Source organism: Lissotriton helveticus, chromosome 11 (assembly GCF_964261635.1).
Source record: "Lissotriton helveticus chromosome 11, aLisHel1.1, whole genome shotgun sequence".
Classification (NCBI taxonomy): Eukaryota; Metazoa; Chordata; class Amphibia; order Caudata; family Salamandridae; genus Lissotriton; species Lissotriton helveticus.
This window is the reverse complement of record NC_136072.1, coordinates 174,495,829-174,515,191: the sequence shown is the minus strand read 5'-3', so window position 1 is coordinate 174,515,191 and position 19,363 is coordinate 174,495,829. Positions and strand designations below refer to the sequence as shown.

At 42.4% G+C, this 19,363-nt stretch overlaps 1 protein-coding gene across 1 annotated transcript in view; it reads right to left on the bottom strand.

The window, feature by feature from the left end:
- Window positions 1-16,518, bottom strand: part of LOC144791762 (uncharacterized) — a 44,011-nt gene extending 27,493 nt beyond the window's left edge. Inside the window, exons 1-5 of the mRNA XM_078666529.1 lie at window positions 16,257-16,518; window positions 11,300-11,410; window positions 7,579-7,666; window positions 4,248-4,414; window positions 2,681-2,794 (exon numbers count right to left, since the gene is read on the bottom strand). Of these exons, the coding sequence (XP_078522655.1) occupies window positions 2,681-2,794; window positions 4,248-4,414; window positions 7,579-7,666; window positions 11,300-11,410; window positions 16,257-16,472 (696 nt within the window). The 5' untranslated portion in view covers window positions 16,473-16,518. The remainder of the gene's footprint in view (window positions 1-2,680; window positions 2,795-4,247; window positions 4,415-7,578; window positions 7,667-11,299; window positions 11,411-16,256) is intronic.
- Between the last annotated feature and the right edge of the window lie 2,845 nt (window positions 16,519-19,363).

Below are 19,363 nucleotides of genomic sequence, written 5' to 3'. Positions count from 1 at the left end.
CTGCGACTTGAATGCTTAGAAACGAAGCCCGCACAAGAGCGCGGGGGCCGAATACGCTAAGCACTAAACAAACAGGAAGATCCAACAGGAAAGGCGGAAGTCAGGCAACAGGATACAGACGGATCCGGAAACAAAGGGAGCTTGACGCAAGAACGTGAAGCGTCGCTCCTTGTTTCCCGGTGCATTAAATAGCCCACTTCTTAAAGGGACCGTGTAGGGGAGTCCCGAAGCATGACAGCGCCCATTACAATTTCTGAAGTGAAAGAGGCTATCAAAACATTGGCAAAATGCAAAGCAAGCAGTAGTGATGTTCTACCTGCTGAAATTTATAAGCTGTTTATAGCCCAGAAAGCTGAATTTTGAGAACCTCTATTCAATGAACTCTGGATAGATATGAAAAGCCTAGCTCTTTTATGGAGGCAGTAATTATCAGCATACTAAAGAAGGATAAACCACCGGATAAGCCTGGCTCCTATTGTCCAATCAGTTTATTGAATTGTGACTACAAGCTCTTCGTGAAAATCATACCTTCCAGGATAGTTCACTTAGCACAAAGGATGGTCCACAGTGACCAAAGAGGATACCTACCTGCAAGAACCATCTCATCAAACACCAACTTACTGCTGCAGACAGTAGAATACTTTTCAAGCAACAAGATCAAGGCAGCCATCATCATGCCCGATGCCGAAAAGGCCATTGATCTAGTGCAATGGGAGGTACTGTCTGCTGTCATACTTCATTTTGGCTTCGCCTTGAAATTGGTTGGATTACTGGAAAGTCTACATAGTAAGGCAGAGGCAAAAGCTGTAGTCTACTAGAAAATGGTAGGCTCTGTGGCCACTAGAAGAGGCACACGGCAGGGATGCCCTATGTCCCCGGTCTATTTGCCCTTTCAATGAACTTTTGGCAGCTGCATTGCAGAAAGATGCTATGGTTAGGCTCCCCCTGCAAGGATCATCTAATATTAAGCTCTTCTCGGACGACATTAAACATTATTTGGCTGAAAAAGGAGCAGAACATTTCTAAAGCATTTGTCAAAATCCAGACTTTTATGGCCATCGGGGGCTATAAAATAAACCATACTAAATATCAGGCCCTTCTGTTTAATTGCCCCACCTCAAGTTCACTTGTAATGAGGCCACATTACTCTGACACTCACCCCATTAGGTATCTGGGCATCTATGTCTTTTTTAACTTTGCAGACTCATATTAATTAAACTATATTGCCCCCCCTTAACAAGGTACGTGATCTGCTACTGCAATGGCAATCCCTGCTCCTGACAAACATTGGCCGAACTTCATTAATTAAAATGTTGACTCCTCTGTTGTTTCTTTTTATTTTTTCTAATGTTATGATTAAAGTTCATTAATCCCATTTTAGTGAGCTAGATCAAGAACTACGCCACTTCCTGTGCCATGGGTAGAAGGCTTGCACTAGTTTGATGTCTATGCAACTTAGTATCGAAGATGGGTGCTGGCGCTCCCGCATATCATAAAATATTACCAAGCTGCTTTCCGCGATTGGATTAGTCAGGCTGTAACACCAAGTAAACTGCCAAATGGCTTCTACCTCCAGGAAATGCTCCGAGAAGCTGATAATCGGATCCCCATCTTTTTAAAAATTCCCAAGCTCCAGAAGCCTACTAGGTGTAAGTTTCCACATATGCCGATCATCAGATACACTAAACTTAAAGAGGAGTTCCACTCTCCCCAATTCCATACTTGTATGCGTATAAGAGAATGTGCCCTGTTAGGTCTACGGTTGGAGATTAGTGCTATAAGGGGTTCAGAAAAAATGGGCTTCATTAGATTTAGCGAGTTCATGTTGGCTGGGACAATGAATTCTTGGGAGCAGCTGATAGCAGGCAACCCCGTGATACCCTCCGAATTAACTTTCTCATTCCTCCATATCAATCACTCTACAAGGAATATTCAGTCGGCAACCAATTTGCTAGCAGCAAGTATCAGTCAAGTTTATTTCATCAGCGGGTTGTCAGGAGTTGGCAACTGGTAAAGTATGCTTCATCAGCAACTGCTGCTTTGACCAACATTGAGGTTGTAAGATTGAACAGCAAACCTGGGCATGTATAATCTAATGGCCCATAAAGCCACCAGGGGCGCAATTTACAAAAGAATAGCCTTTTATTCTAAGTGGGTGCTCTATTACACATCTTTTCGTATCCGAAAAATGCTTCCCTCTAGCTCAGTGGTGTCTTTTAGATATGATCACAAGAAAGGGGATTGGCTTCACATATATTCCAAGCCTAAGACCTCCCGGGCAAATTGGTAGCATATACGAGACGGTCTCTTAAGGTCAGATATTGGATTCAATGGGGGGTCCCAGTCGTGTTTTTATTAGCCCTGCATTTTGCGTCCGTGCATTATAATCATTGTGATAAATTCATGTAATTGTAACAAGGTATGAATATGCATAGGGAATCTGCTTGGCTTTTTCCACTCAGAAAAGCCGAGGGGAGGGGATATATTTAGTTAATCGAGGATGGAAGAATACATCTTAACGTGTTGCTGTATTTAATTTATTGTGTACTTGTTCGGATTGTAGTATGAAATCTGTATTTGTGGTAATGCTTTTTTAAGGGACTTTTCTCTACCTGATCAATAACATTTTTTTTTTTTAAGTAGTGACAGAAATTAAAATATTCATAAAATATGCACTTACCCCAAATTCACAGCTGAGGGGTTTACACTTGGAGATATCAGCAACAGGTGTATCTTTGGTGCAGTCTGTCTCCTTGACTGTAAATTCCACAAAGTAAGAGGCTCCCACAACCCACTGCAATGGGTAAATAAAAGTAATCAATTCAGAATAAGTACTAACTACCATCAAAATGTATATATGCGATGTTCACGTTCTCATTCAATCTAGTACTATAGGATATTTATTAGGGATTGGGTGATAGAATACAAAGCACAAGGCAAAATAAGGAGATGTGATTCCAAAGCATGATCCAAGGATGTAGCCCACAATTAGCTTATTGAGAGATGTAACTACAAAGCACAATTGCAAGGTTGTAGCTTGGGAGAAGCTTACTGGAAGAAATGACTTTAAAGCACATTACAAGTACATAGGTTGGGAGTTGAATAGGGAGAAGTGTCTACAAAGCACAGTGCAAAGATATAGCTCAATAGAAGCTTAATAGGAGGTGACTATGAAGCACAATGCAAGGATAGAACTCAGGAGAAATGTATTGAGAGAATGGACTACAAAGGCCAAAGCAAGAAGACAATTTGGGAGAAGCTTACTGAGAGAAGTAACTACAAGCCACAATGCAAGGATATATTTGCAACAACTTGCTGGGAGGTGTGACTTTTGATTCACTAGGTAATCAAAGACACTCAGGGCCCGATTCACAAAGGCAATCTGTGACAAATGTCTAACTTTACGACTTTTGGAATTCACAGAGGTCATTTACAAGTCGTATCTTTAGGTCTGCAGTTGGGCCAGAATCTCCGGCTTGGGCCATACTTGCCGCACCTGGGCCGTACTCTCTGGCTCAGGCGTACTCTCCGGCTCGGGCCGGATAAAAAGTTGTGCTCCCCTTAATGTTAACTGTACTGTTGACACAACAGTTAACACTGCGGGGAGTGCAAATTGTGGACTGCATGTACCATGATGGAAAATAGCAAACTTTTCTGGGATATGATGTAGTGTCCGGCCACACCCATTTCCCTGCCCAAACTGGATTTCAAGACCTCCTCTACCATTTATCACACGTTCCAAATGTTCCTTTTTGTAAAAATACCATTCTGGCCCATTTATTACACTTCATCTGGCCCGTGTTCCCATCTAATATTCAGGAATAGTGTCCAGTGTTTTTAGTATTGTACCGAAGCAGCAGATATTTAATATTACTGAAAATAATCTCTGTGACATACATTTCGCATATGTGAGGTCCTCTTTTCATATAAAAGAAACTTTTAGGGATGTTTCAAGAAACTTTTAGGGATGTTTCATGAAACATAAAGACAACATTTCTCTGTTGTCTTGAAAGAGACTCTCACACATCACCCACATTAAGAATAAATTCAAGGAAAACGGTATTTAAAACTATCTTTCATCAGGGCAAGACTTTGTGACTCTTCAGAACAGAGCTGGCTCTAACAGGGTGCCCCCTGGAAGGCTGGGGCCTTGGGCTGAAGCCCACTTTGCCCATGCCTTAGAACGTCTCTGTTCGCCTTTAAGTTTCAATCATTTAGTTGTCCCAGCCTGACACATGCTGCCTTACCTGCATGGAAGTTCGCGTGATGATGTCAAGGGAAAAGTACTTTGTGAGGTTGCTCTCCTGGTTGAACTTGTCAAGGCTTATTTGAGCAGCCTCTCGAAACTTGGGGTTGTCCTGCGAGCTCGGAATCGGGCAGTCGGGGCACATCATTTGAATCCGCCTTCGCGGCACTATTTGAAAGGAAGCAACAAAAGCCACTTATATATTTTTTACTACTACCAGGCAAACATTTGAATGAGGGGAACAATGGGGCTGTGCACTGGATTGACTGTTTAGATATTAACAGAAGGCATTAATCACTGATAGTTGCCAATGAATGTGGCAATTGTACAAGTGCTGCACAATATGTTAGTTAAATCTGATATACACAAGGAGAACAAGACGAAACCATAAACCTTCTACTGCTGTACACCAAGGGCACAAATCCTGCATCAATTTTCTACTGGAAACCGACTCTTAAGACTGACAATAGCTAGATTTACTCTTATCGGGTAGCCACAAAAAAGGCACCTAGTAGATGTAAAGGCATTTATTACTGTTTAATTCCAAGACTGCATACAATTCCGCAGTAATAATCCCATGCAAGTTTGTAGGCATCCAAAAACTATTCTACAACTCTTTCCCACCGTGCAAATGGTTAGACATCGGGTCCAGCAAAGGCCTGGAATAAATCTCCTTCCATTATGGAAATGCATCAAACTTCTGTGGGGTATGCAAAGGGGGTCCTACATAAATAAAAATGTTTTCACCATCAAATCAAAAGAGAAAAACAACCAATGGCAAAGCCAATAGGTCTGGCCTTGGCAAACCTGCAGTGTTTTTATTGGAAAAAAACATTCAATAGGCAATAGAAGCTAAAAAGTAATAATATATAAAAAATCCTCCCGGGCACTGCAGGACTGGCTATCCAGACTCAAGTCAGCTACTGGAACAGTCTTCCATCAACCGTTATGGGAAAGATTGCCCTTTGGTGGTCCTACCATGTTTGTTCCAATTTTTTGTGAATCTTCCGGTGATTATCCCCCAGATAGTTTCCAGGGGCCACCCACCACATGATGCTGCGGGTCATGATATTGGGTACTGGGAGACGGCGGATTGCACTGACCAAGCTCTACCTCCCAAATGATCATGGCAGACTCTGCGCCAGACCATCTATAGCATATTACTACTAGGCCCAGCTGCAATGGCACGCACGGTCTAGCAGGGCATCATCTTGCAGAAACATGCCTCACAATAAATCAGATACATTCGGGGCACCACACAATGCACTTTTCCAATATACTAAAGGGCTCCTGAAGTGCACTATACACCTAGAGGTCACACACACCTCCCAGTGATGGTATGCGGCAATTCCTCCTATCTTGTCCTACTAGCATCGGGACCTTCAACACTGGATACAAGCTGAAAGACGTGTCCTGCAGGGTCAGAAGAAACTGGGTCTCTGTTGAGTACCTATTGCAAACCTCTGGGTCATCCTGGTTCTTGCCCACAAAGCCTTGATCGCCAATGGTGACCTTCCACCATGAGGGATTGCTCACCCCGTGCTGGGACATGGCCGACACCCCAGGTGGCTCTCTCCTGCCTCCCCACCTCCTTTCGTTAGGGCCCACTTTAAGTCTGGAACTTTTCACTTCCCACGCCCACGTGGTGCACTGATAATACGAAATAGTCTGACCTTGCCCAACCCCACACCACACAATTTTGATTACTCCACAAAAGCACTCTACCCAAAACTTTTCCTTGAAGAAGCAATGTATCCCCAAACCCCCCCATCCACCGGCAGTATACATTCTGATATTGATGCACTGTTCCTTATACTGTACACAGTTGTTTAATTATACCATAAGCACAATGTGTAACTTTCTTGTTAGTATTTTCTGTTGCATTTCTAAAAAACCCTAAACAAATATTTCTAAGAAACAAATATGTAAATGTGACGTCTAAAGGTGGTACACATATGTCTGCAGGAAAATAGAGAAAAGAGACCCATAACAAAAATATGTACAGAACCAGCATGTTATGTTATGTTACTAATATTTGTATTGCGCACAGCTACTCAAAGAGTGTCCCGGCTCATGCCCAGTAAGGTTGTGAACAGACACAGGGTATCAAGCTAGTTGAGGAGGAAGGTCTTCAGATCCTGAAGAGCACGTAACTCTAGTGGGAGTTGGTTCCAGGCTTCAGCAGCCATAAGAGAAAGGGAGCTGCCACCTAATCTTTGTCGACTGACCCTAGGAGTACATGCCATATGGGTTGTAGAAGAGTGCAACTGCCTAGAAGGGGCATAGAAACTGAAACGCTTTCTCAAGAACTCCGTGCCAAGCCCATGGAGGGCTGCATGAGCCATGTCCAAGGACTTAAATTTCACCCTCTCTTTCACCGGCGACCAATGAAAGCTACGCAGGTGTTGCCTAACGTTGACGCTCTTAGGGAGGTTCAGAAGAGTTCTGGCTGCGGCATTCTGAACAACCTGAAGTTTATTCATTAGAAAGCCGAGCAGACCAACATACAGCGCATTGGCATAGTCAATGTGCGATGTGATCATGGCAAGGGTAGCCATTTCCCTTGCTGAAAGCAGGGGTAGAGGAAGAAATTTCTTTAGTGCTCTCAAGATGCCGAAGCACATTCTTGTTGGCTTATTAATCTCTGGGCCAAAGCACAGCTTTTCATCAAATCAGATCCCTAACGGAGTGCCAGAACAGAGGAGGGAAGTTACCAAAGAAAAGAATCTTGGTGACATAAAAGCAGAATGAAATAAAAATTGGTCTATCAGCCCAGCAATTTCATTGAAGTGGATTACTTTCAGGCAGATGAACAAAGGATATATATATCTACTACATCTGGCGGTCACAGGAAGTATTCCAGAGACGGAGCAAACTGGAGTTTCATCAACAGAAATACTTACAGTCCGCCCAATTCTAAATGGGCCACACGACTTGGCAGTTTGCAGATAGGGTAGTCTGTTATGTTTGCAACGGAGTACCCTCTCCACCAAAACTCAAAATCAGGCCCTGAATTTTTACACAAGATATTTAGGCCACAACATTCTGATTCCCACACACTGGCTCTCAGCAAGGCCAGCTATGCTGCAAAAACGGGCTGTAACAAAAACGGCCCCCCAGGGGTCTAAAACCGGCCCCCACCCGTGCGGCGCACCGGGGGATTGCCCGGTGCCCGCTGTGGCCAGTCCGGCCCTGGCTCTCAGTCTAGAGTTGTCAATCTGACACTGGACTCCCTTTACACAGGTGTTATATTCCACAGTATGTTTTCCTTGCAGGATACCATGCAGTGCTCATATCTTGCTCCACTATCAGCCCCATCTTTAGTGATGTACCTTGATGCAGGGTGCAGTCATAGTTATACAGGTGAACAATCCTTCTGGGCCTGTTAATGTGCATTGTTGCTTTGCATTTCCCATAAACCTGCAAAATAAAACACCGGAATCATTCCAATTATTACATATATACACCATTATCATATAGAATGGCAATTAGAGAAAAGCTCATGTATTTACTAAATATTTGTAACTGTTTTAATAGTTTGTACTGTGCTTTTATGATTTCTATTGCAAATCGAATACAGAAAATGTGATTGATAGTAAACATTTAATGAATTAAACAGTTCGAAAAGATGAGAATCTGAAAAGGTTTGATTATAACCTTATCACATTAAAACTTTAAGGTGGATATCGTTGCAACACTTTATGTTGTCAAAATCTGCTGCCTCACATACAAGAAAGTAATGACCGCTACACTGCCTTACCCTGCAGGAAAACATGCAATCAACTCAATCCGCTTCCATAACACTTGAAACCAACATGGCACCAGAATCAAAGTAATACAGTGCAGAAGAGAAAAAAAATCTTATTTCAAACTAGGCCCCAGGATTTGGGACACCATTCTTCTCAACATCAGGCTTGCTCCATGCTTGTCCTTAGAGAAAACTGCAAACTCACCACATCAAAAGAAAACTCACTTCCCTCTTTATGAAACGACTGTGTCCTCTAGCTCCCTGACCTTATCAAGTCAGAACATCTCTGTGAAATTGTGTTTTTAGATTGTTTTTGGCTGCCATTATTACAGTAGGCACTATCAGGCTGCCATTCACTCTAACAGCTTGTGTGCTTTAATCCCTAAATTTAAGATTAAATTGGTGAAGCCCAACAGGCTTTTTTTGATGTTTACATAAGGCCAGAGGTAAAGGTCTGCAGTAAGTGCACAAGTGGTGTAAAATTTAAATATTGCATGTGAGTTTCACTGTATATCTGCACTGCCCATGTATGTGACTCCAAACACATGGCTTCTGGTTCACGGTTGTCCTCACTGGCTGCAGTTTCAAACTCGGCAGCAACGCATGTGAGACAACAATGCTCTTCCATGTAGAAACAAAATAATACATACATTAAATAGGTCACTCCTAAGTGTGCCTTGTAGACCACAATGCTGAGTGCTCGATGTTTAATGTCAGCCCTAAGTGTTCTGTGTAAGCCACAAAGCTGGGTTTGAATGGTTAAAAGTGGAGAATGGTAAATGTTAAGAAAAGTATGCTCCTACCGTGAAAAGATACAAAATGTATACATAAATGTGGCATTCTGTTCTGGAGAAGCCTGGTTGTGATTAAACTTTTTTGTTTCAGAATGCGGGCAAAGGAAATAACAATCTCCAACTTTCATCAACCATTCTGGTTATATTTCTCTTATAAGCCCATTCCTGAAACATTCCCTACTTTCTTGTGTAGATCTCGGCTGCGTCCTAGCTGGATCTGATATATATATATATATATATATATATATATATATATATATATATATATATATATATATATATATATATATATATATATAATGCAGCCTGTTAACTAGCAAGGCGAAATGCATGACTTTGACAACAACCACTAAGCATATCAATTAATTGCACCTAATTGCATCTTTTCTGTATTTCCTGAATATTTACTACAATATTTGACTGCCAGAAACATATTCCATGCACATTAATTATCGAAAAAGAATGTATGTGTATATCTGTCATATAAACTAGACTTAATTTGGCTGGCCACTAAAGGTGGTGGGCACTGTCCCACATTTGTGGGGATTGGAAATTATTTTTCATCATCAGACATTGATTGATGCAGAGCAAGAAAAAGTAAGGTGTATAAGGGGGGGAATGAGGTCAAGGCAAAATGTCAGAAACAGTAACAAAGGGATGAAGAAGATCCTGCGATAGATAGAGAGACATGAGATCGAGAGACATGAACCTGTGGTAGAGAGACATGGACTGTAGGGGACATAAGAAAGAGGGATGTGGTGGAATGGAAATCCAAACTAAGCAGACTTGGAATTCTGTTATTCAGCAGGGTCAGCTGAGGGAATGATGAAATGTTGTGGTCCCTCGCACTTATTTTGTATTACAAATTAAGCACTGGTCACGTGTCCCATATTGATCCATGTATTACACATGGTTTATTGACTAGTTGGAAATTCTCATTTTCCACAGAGCAGTGATAAGGAAAACAATTATTTAATGGGCATACAAATCTCTGCCTTATGTTTTGAGCTGCTTGTTTCCTTTCAGCTGGTCATCAGCTCAAAACCCCTAGGATGCTGTAAATCTTGGCTAGTCCTGCAACCAACCCTGCACTCACATTATTGAAGGTCTTCGGGCTCGTAGAGTAAAATTTTATATAGATGACCTCATTCTCTGGATGAAACAAAAGAACAAGTTTGAACCACAAACCTAATGGCCCATTCTAAGATAGCCGTCTGATTTAGAAGAAGATCTGGGGAGAAATTCTCTGATCTCTGAAAGAAATGCTAAAATCATTCGGTGGAATTCCCTACACCATACTGCCTAACCTATAGTGGAAGAAGAAATTCTCTGATCTCTGAAAGAAATGCTCAAATCTAGAGGACAATAATTCGGTGGAATTCCCTACACCATACTGCCTTACCCTATAGTGGAAGAATGTTCATAGACTAATGCAAATCAGGTTCCAGGATGATACATGTTACATTTCCAACTGCTTCAATACAAAAATAGTTCAGCACAAAGTAATGCATTTTTAAGGTACAGGAAAAATGAAGGGTAGCGAGCCCCATCCATTAGGGGAAGGATCGTGCTGATATTAACAACAGAAACAACACACACCCCTCCCACATCCTCTCCAGTTCGTGTACTCAGAGAGGGGTGTCCTAAGGGAGAATTGGGGTTTGACATCAATAGTTGTTTCATTGCTTCCTCACAGCCACTGAAAAAGTGAACCTCCATTGACAGGAGAAAGAAAGAAAGAAAGAAAGAAAGAAAGAAAGAAAGAAAGAAAGAAAGAAAGAAAGAAAGAAAGAAAGAAAGAAAGAAAGAAAGAAAAAAAGAAAGAAAGAAGGAAAGAAGAGCTGATATTTGTCAACTGTCTGAAAACAACAAAAGTCTTCCCAAAAGGCATCTCCAGTCTATCTGCTACAGATATCTATGACACTTTTCAGTGAAATTCTGCAAAAAAACAATCTTCCTAAAACAGATAAACAGTCATTCTGCAGTGGTATATTCTGAAAAGAGTTACTAAGGCCCCGTGTAATTCCACATGACAGACATCTGTCTGTCCCTAGAGACATGCAGAGCCTTTTTCACCATTGCTAAAGAGCACTTAATTTGTAAAAGAAGAAGCCAAGACCCATCTTTTCCTAAGGAGTCCGGCGCCGCCGCTGCTGAATATTGGTGTTACAGAAGACCAAGGCAGTTTAATCTTTATTTTACCTCAGACTTCTTTCATACACCAATATATTCTCCCTGTCTATATATCACATTCTTGTTGGTTCATTTTCATCCTGTTATCTTCTTCCCTCTGTCTGTTTATCTTTCTCTTTCTCATTTTTTCCCTTTTTGCTATTGTCTCGCTCTTGTTCTGGCTCAAAGTCTAATGATTAAAAATAAGTCCCTCTCCACAAAAACGAATGGGGGTGGGTCCCTTCAACAATTACTGACTCAAATTCAGCCCTACTAAAGCCCTACAATGGACTAGGAGTCCCCTGTGTCTTGGGAGGGCTGTGTGTCTTCTGTACTCACCGCCTCGTGTAGAGGTTTCACTTCACAGCTCTCCCAGGAACGCTTGCTGAGCACATGGCAAACAGTCTCAAGGACATCCAAGGTCAGGTAGTATACAGTGCCGGCTGACTCCTGAAGGAACAGAGGAGATTCTAAGTTTCACATGGCATAGCATCAGAGAGGAATATTACCAAACAGAGGGCAATTCCCAATCCAGGTCCTTAAATATGTGAGTCAAAGAATAACAACAAAATACAAAATTATTCCTGGGCTGAATATTCCTTTGCGTTCAAGCTCAAATCAAATAATTCAAATGTACACCATTTATAAATTCCTGATCCTAACTCACAAAATACGGGACTGTATGAGCTGAAATGGAGTTACACCCCATAATTCTCTGACACTTGCTTAGAAATTCTGCAGTCAGGTGTGATGACTTGTGTGTGTTCCCACTGAATTGTTTGGTGAGTGGAACCGGCAAATGTGGTGAATACGCTGTATCTTCGTGTGTAGGGCCCGATGGTTCACAAAGATTTTGCTTTGCCACTTGGGGTACACGTGGGTGATTCTGAATTCTAGGTGTAAGCCAAGAGTAAGTTTGGAATTTTTCCCAGCTTACCCTTGGTATGAAGGATTCACTCAGGGGCACTAAAAGCCCATCTACTCATAAAACAAAATGCTTTTGAATCAGGACCTTCCCCACCTTTATCTGCACATCTAAGCCTACAACCACAGAAAGGTGCAACAATTCCTTGTTTGTGCAGATAGCATGGTGGAAATGAGATACTTGTTCTTGAAAAATTGTTTTACCTTAAAAAAGAAAGGATTAACAAAGACATGCTTTAATTATTTCTTTTTTTTTTTTTTTTTTTTCAGTTTAGTAAAGTTTTATTGAGTGTAAAAGAAATGATACATCATAATATAACAACAAGAGACATAGCAAAATCAATAGGAGATATTCAAGAGAGATAATGGGAAATTGAAGAGAAAAAGAAAGAAGATAAAAGAGAAGGGAAAAAGAGGAAAATAGAAAGAGAAAGGAAAGAAGGGGGGTTAAGGAGGGGGAGAAGAAGATAAGAAGTTAGAGAAAGGTAGCCAGGTAAGATCAGACTTAATTTTTGAGGCGACAGACGAAGAGGAAGCAATTGCAATTCTATGCTCATCACAAACAAAATTCCACCATGTCTGCACAGACAATTTAGAGTTATCCTTCCAGCAAGACAAGATTACTTTGAAACTTTTTGGTCCTCAGTTTGGAAATATTGCATGCGTATTTTTCACTTTTCTGAACCATTTTCACAGTTGCATATTTTTTTAGGCTCTATATCTGACGTTTTGGATTTACATGCTTTAATTATTTCTAATATGTTAACCCAAAACATCAGTGACCAGAGCACCTAAGAAGATGAAAATAAGAAGAAACATCTCTACACGGAGACCAAAACATTGTATTGAGGGCAGCTACATAAGTAACACCACACAATGTTATACTGCAAGAGCATACTTTTGGCATCATGAAATCAGCAACTCTTCCAGGCAGGCCTGTCACTGTTTCAAGCAGGCAGAGGATGGATTTCCCTTTGTCCACTGTCTCTCCTCTCCTCCTCACCTCAATGGCAGGACGAATATTTGGCAGATCTCAAGATCAGAGTAATAAGGGACGGATCCTGTGACTTCCAAGCAAAGCTCCATCCGAAATGTGTAACCATTGGTGAACCAGACTCAGATCTGATGTAGAATTAGGCATTCAGTTAACAAGTCCCCTAAATATTGCTTTTAATTTTGAACATAAATTGTAAAGACACACGTTTTACCTTTATCAGCAAAACGAAAACCAGTGAATTCAAAATTGGCCCAATCCAAGTTGGATCCTGCAGAAATCTGTCTCTTTGCTTAAAGACATGTCTATCTGAGGTATTCTTGGATAACTATTTCAAAAAAAGTACTAATTTCCATTAGGCCTAAATAAAGTTTTCTGAACCCTCCATTAAACAACCAAAACCTACCCTGAATTCCAATGTAGTAAGAAACACAGTCCTAATGACATTCTGTCAGTTGAATACACAATATTGGACAACTGGGTGAATCTCAAACTGCAGAAACACTTAGACACCTCCTATGAAAAATGACATCTACCTTTCATTGTGCCACCTGTATTGTAACATCTGACTGAGTTTTGATTTCTACTGTGGGTGGAGGCCTAGTCAAACTCACCCCGGCCAACTGCCCTGAAAAACCGGGTTCCTTTTTCCTACACTCGCTAGTGCTGTCGCAGTGTTTTGACTGTGTCACAGAAGCCTGCCGCAATGATTACTATGTAATACAAGGTTAGTACATGAAAGCTTGACCATCCAAGTTCGATGAAGTCCTTGTTATAAAAGTAAATGGCCCTATTTCCAGCTTTTGAAGGTATGGATGTAGATTTACACAGAATGTTGTTTCCCATTGTACACTTTGTTCAATTTTGCAACCAACATTTGTTCTTTTCTTCATACAGCCAATAGTTTAGTCCCTGAGAAATGCAGCAAGCATATTTACTTCCATTTTGCATCTGTAATCAATACTACTGCTCATTGTTTCATTCACCCTCTGCACTAGTCAATAGGCAGTGGAAGGGTTGATTGGTTATTCATCAATGACCCTCAACCATCCTCAAATGGTCGTTTCAAATTCTTATGCAGAAATTCTGGAAGGCGATGCAGGACTTGAACAGTGAGGTTGTGCATGTCTGATCAAATATTAGTCCTGGGTCAAAGTTGCAAACAGTGCAAATATGTAGGCGTGTTATCAGTGTGTACATTGATCTGTCAATGGTGAGTGACCGAGCTCAGGGCCACTCTTCTGTGTAAATAATTTATTGCCGGACTTGGTTAATGTGAGTGCCCCCAAGAGCATATAGTTGGCAAATAGACTTCCCCCCTTCAAAGTTGAGGACATGCACTCAAATATATGTAGGCTTTAAGTCAGTGAAACTGGGCGTAGGGGTGTCTGGTAACAACGCGCAAGTGGCTCGGCCATCGGTAGCTCACACTGATTTTTACTGATCACATCTCGCTATTGCAGGTAGCGAGTTAAAATCCTCCCTAAGACATAGTCAGCCTCCGATCCTTTCGAGGTCGATAAATTGAGCGTTATATATAAATTGCAATATGTAGTGCTACATGAAAAACAAGGGGCCCAATTCACAGAACTAACTTACGACAAAATCCTAAACTTACTTATTACGGTAGTCAAGGAATGCACTTACGACTGTCCTAAGTTCACGTCCGCACTCGGGCCGGAATTTCTGCCCCTGGAGTGTAAGCTCCACACCCGGAGGGGAATTTCCGCCATCGGGCCGGAATCACCGCTTTCAGGCCGCAATACCCACAATGCATCAGATATAGTCGATTAACACCAGATTGTGGGTATTCTGGCCCGGAAGCGGAGATTCCGGCCCGATGGTGGAAATTCCGCTCCAGGAGTGGAGCTCCCACTCCGGGTTTGGAGCTTACACTCCGGGTGCTGAAATTCCGGCCTGAGTGCGGATGTAAACTTAGGACAGTCATAAGTGCATTCTGTGAATACCATGAGTAGACAGTTTAGGATTTTGTCGTAAATTAGTTATGTGAATCGGGCCCAGGGTGTTGTTTATAAAGATGTGTGCTGGCTAGCAGTTGTCTCAGAATGCCAACTACCTGCAGCCTCACTAGCCCTTGAAATTGCCATGCTGGTTTTATTTAGGCTGGCAGGCCTATTACCATATTTAATAATGGGTGCCTTATTTTTATCAAAAGTGCGAAATGTTGTAGTTGAGGTGTTGTCAGTCATCCGGACTTTGAACCACGGGGTACATAATGACATAATTAAAGTGCCCAAAAGCACCTTCGTTTTAGCAAGATGGCAAAGGTATATTCATAAATGCCGCACCCATAATGTGCACATTTAATTGGCGGCGTAGGCAAGTTTGTTGAGGTTTCGGTTAGAAAACACATCTGCAGTCTCTCTGCATGAAACATGTTGGAATTGTATGCAAAATGCACTGATAAATTCAGTTCTCTGATTGGCTGAGCATGTAATGTACTTCGTAGCATGCAAAAACAATTACACCCGTGTCCGATGCGCTTCTGTGAACAGCACAATATTTGTTTTTGCCTTGATACTTGAAGGCCCTGCTACGAAAAATCTGCAACACTCCTTATAACGTTACCAAACGGCATCTGTTAGCTCTTTTTAGATAAAATAAGATGTAGCCCGGTTGGTCAATGAACCTGCTTTACAGTGCGTGTAAGTACGTGCAGTGCTTTAATTGGACAGGGTCTGTCCGGAACGGAGTACCTGCACTTCTTTGATTTGTTGTTAGGGTGAGTATCTGCACTTTTCAGCTCCAGCGCAATTCATTTAGTGGGACAGTACCAGCACTTCTGAGGAACAAATGGGTACCCAAGAATAGAGCGTACCAGCACTTCTCCATTTCCTCAAAGCACTGAGAATGTTAGGGTGAGTATCTGCACTTTTCAGCTCCAATGCAATTCATTTAATGGGACAGTACCAGCACTTTTGTGGAACAAATAGGTACCCAAGAATAGAGCGTACCAGCACTTCTCCATTTCCTCAAAGCACTGAGAATGTTATGGTATCTGCCCTTTTCAGCTCCAACGCAATTCATTTAATGGGACAGTTCCAGCAATTTTGAGGAACAAATAGGTACCCAGCGTACCAGCACTTCTCCATTTCCTTAAAGCACTGAGAACGAGTCACCGATATGAATACCACCATGGCCTACTCAATCTTTCATCACTGACAGTGACAAAAAGCAATACCATTAACTGGAAATAATTCAATTATAAAGTTATAGTTTGAGCTAACTCCCAAATCTAAACGTGGCACTTTAAGATGCACAAGGCCTATGTCCTAAAAGTAATGCATGCACTTTAACGTAATAACAGCCACTGAAAGCTTCCTGTCTGCAGCAGCCAATAGGGATGCATGAACTTGCCTGAAAGTGCTCCTGCACGTCGGAGATGCGGTACAGGCTGAAGACGTAGCCCTCCTTCCGGTCGGAATTGATCTGACGTAATGCCGTATCTGCCGCAATCCGCGCCATCGAATCATTGCACGGGAGGGAGTGCAGCGGCGTCGGGAGGGGGGCTGGGGACACGCACAAGCAGGACAGCAGCTGAGACGCCAGAGCGAGTAATGTGAGGGCCTTCATCCTCCCGAGCAGGAAGGACGGCGCCAGGGTACTCTGGTGAGCTTAGGGAACCACAGAGACTCCAGGCGGCGCACAGGTTATATATACGTTGACACCGCGCTGGAACGCCACTATGCAAGTAGTGGTGCCCATCACCTCTGACCCCTATACGTTGTAGCAAATAGAAAGTCAATGATTAGAAGTGGATTTTGGCTTTGCCAGCTCAACAACAAGAGTTAAAGAATAGACAGATGTAAACCCTTATTTGTGGCGTTGTGATGCAATTTGCGTGCAACCTGGTGGCTTTTATCCATGCACAGTGAAATTAATTAATTAATTTCCCCTTCTTCCCACAACTGCAAACTAAAATCATGTTGTTTTCAACTAGGGACCAGATTCACAAAGCCAAAGCTATTTGTGTCTGTCTGTGTAAGTTCTGCAACTCACAAATGATGCTTTGTCGCATTTTAAAGGTTTTAGTAACATAGATAGTAGATTTACTACAAAGAGCAGGGAGTGGATATTCAAGCACAGGAATGCTCTGAAAGTTTGTGAACAACCACAAGCAAACTATTGTGGGTGTTGACAAACTATTTTTCTAACCAATCCCACTCTGAAAAGGGTCACAGATTTATACCTGTAAATGGCGGGGGGGGATGATATGAATGTAAAAATACCATTCTTTATGTTGGTGCTGTAAAAGTGATTCCTACAAGGGGAAACAAAGATTCCCCCAGGGAACGAATAAGAGCAGAAAAAGAAGTGCAGTTGCACACCAGGGCAGGTTTTCTCCCATGCACAAGTGTATTCTATGTAAAATCACACACGTGGAAATGCCTCAGAACAATATTAGTGATATTTTACAAAACAGTGGTCCTTGATGAGGCTCAGTATTAATGGCGATACCAAAGGGGATGATGGACGGAGTGCTTGAGCAAATCAAACACTCACCCCCAGTCAACTGATCTGGGTTTAATCCATCATCATTCTTTAGCTCACTCCATCACCCCAGTTCAGACATATGCAAATCAGTCTGACCCTGTGCCTCTTGGGAACAGTCCAGCCCGAACTGCCAAGCCATGTCTTCCCTGGACCGGAAAAAAGCATCCTGGGACCAGTTTCGGATTCATAATCCTCATCAGCCAGGCTATCTTGAATCCAGTGGTAGAGCGAGCAAGGGACCCACGTCTGGGCATACCCTGCCAACTCAGGGCGAACAAAGCGATACCAAAGGGGATGATGGACGGAGTGCTTGAGCAAATCAAACACTCACCCCCAGTCAACTGATCTGGGTTTAATCCATCATCATTCTTTAGCTCACTCCATCACCCCAGTTCAGACATGGCCATATGCAAATCAGTCTGACCCTGTGCCTCTTGGATGGAATGGCATGGTGAGAAAAAGAAACGATGGATTTAGGCCCAGATCTCTGTACTGGGGTGAATGTATGACATTGTTCTGCATTCTGTCCATCACCTGTTGTTTTTTGCATTTGTCACCCCGAGTGGGATGGGTATGCTCAGACGTGAGACCCGTGTTCTCCATGCCACTGGAATCAAGCTATCCAGGCTGATGAGGGCTGAAAGCCCGAAACCGGTCCTTGGATGCTTGTTTCCAGTCCAGGGAGGACCTGGCTTGGCAGTTCGGGCTGGACTGTTCCCATGGGGCACAGGGTCAAGACTGATTTGCATATGGCTGGGTTTGAACTGGAATGGTATGGTGAGCAAAAAAACTATGAATTTAAGCCCAGATCTCTGTACTGGGGTGAATGTATGACATTGTTCTGCATTCTGTCCATCACCTGTTGTTTTTTTGCATTTGTCACCCCGAGTGGGACGGGTATGCTCAGACGTGAGTCCTGTGGTCCATGCCACTGGAATCAAGCTATCCAGCCTGATGAGGGCTGAAAGCCCGAAACCGGTCCTTGGATGCTTGTTTCCAGTCCAAAGAGGACTTGGCTTGGCAGTTCGGGCTGGACTGTTCCCATGGAGCACAGGGTCAAGACTGATTTGCATATGGGTGGGTTCAAACTGGAATGGCATGGTGAGCAAAAAAATGATGGATTTAGGCTCCGATCTCTGTACTGGGGTGAATGTATGACATTGATCTGCATTCTGTCCATCACCTGTTGTTTTTTTGCATTTGTCACCCCGAGTGGGACAGGTATGCTCAGACGTAAGTCCCGTGCTCTCCATGCCACTGGAATCAAGCTATCCAGGCTGATGAGGGCTGAAAGCCCGAAACCGGTCCTTGGATGCTTGTTTCCAGTCCAGGGAGGACCTGGCTTGGCAGTTCGGGCTGGACTGTTCCCATGGAGCACAGGATCAAGACTGATTTGCATTTGGCTGGGTTCAAACTGGAATATCATGGTGAGCAAAAAACGATGGATTTAGGCCCAGATCTCTGTACTGGGGTGAATGTATGACATTGTTCTGCATTCTGTCCATCATCTGTTGTTGTATTTTGCATCAGTATTAATGGCGACAATAAATATAGAATGAAATCAGTTCTACATAACCACTATCCAGCCAGATAGTAAGATTTAATCAGGAAACAATTATAAAGATTTTAAATGGCACACGAGTGAAGTGGGACTCATTCATCTAACCAACACATGGGAACAATTAACAAAAAAGACAAACAATTAGGTAAAACAAGGAGCTTGTTTGTAAATGTTAAGGGTTAAACAAGCGTGATCTTCAACAACAACAGCTACACATTACATTTGAATAAGTTTGTATGCAAGGTTTAAAAATGACTTTTAAACTATGCACACAAACTTATTCAAATGTAATGTGTAGCGGTTGTTGTTGATTATCACGCTTGTTTAACCCTTAACATTTACAAACAAGCTCCTTGTTTTACCTGATTGTTTGTCCTTTTAGGTCTTGTGCCTAGCGGTGCAGTGCGCA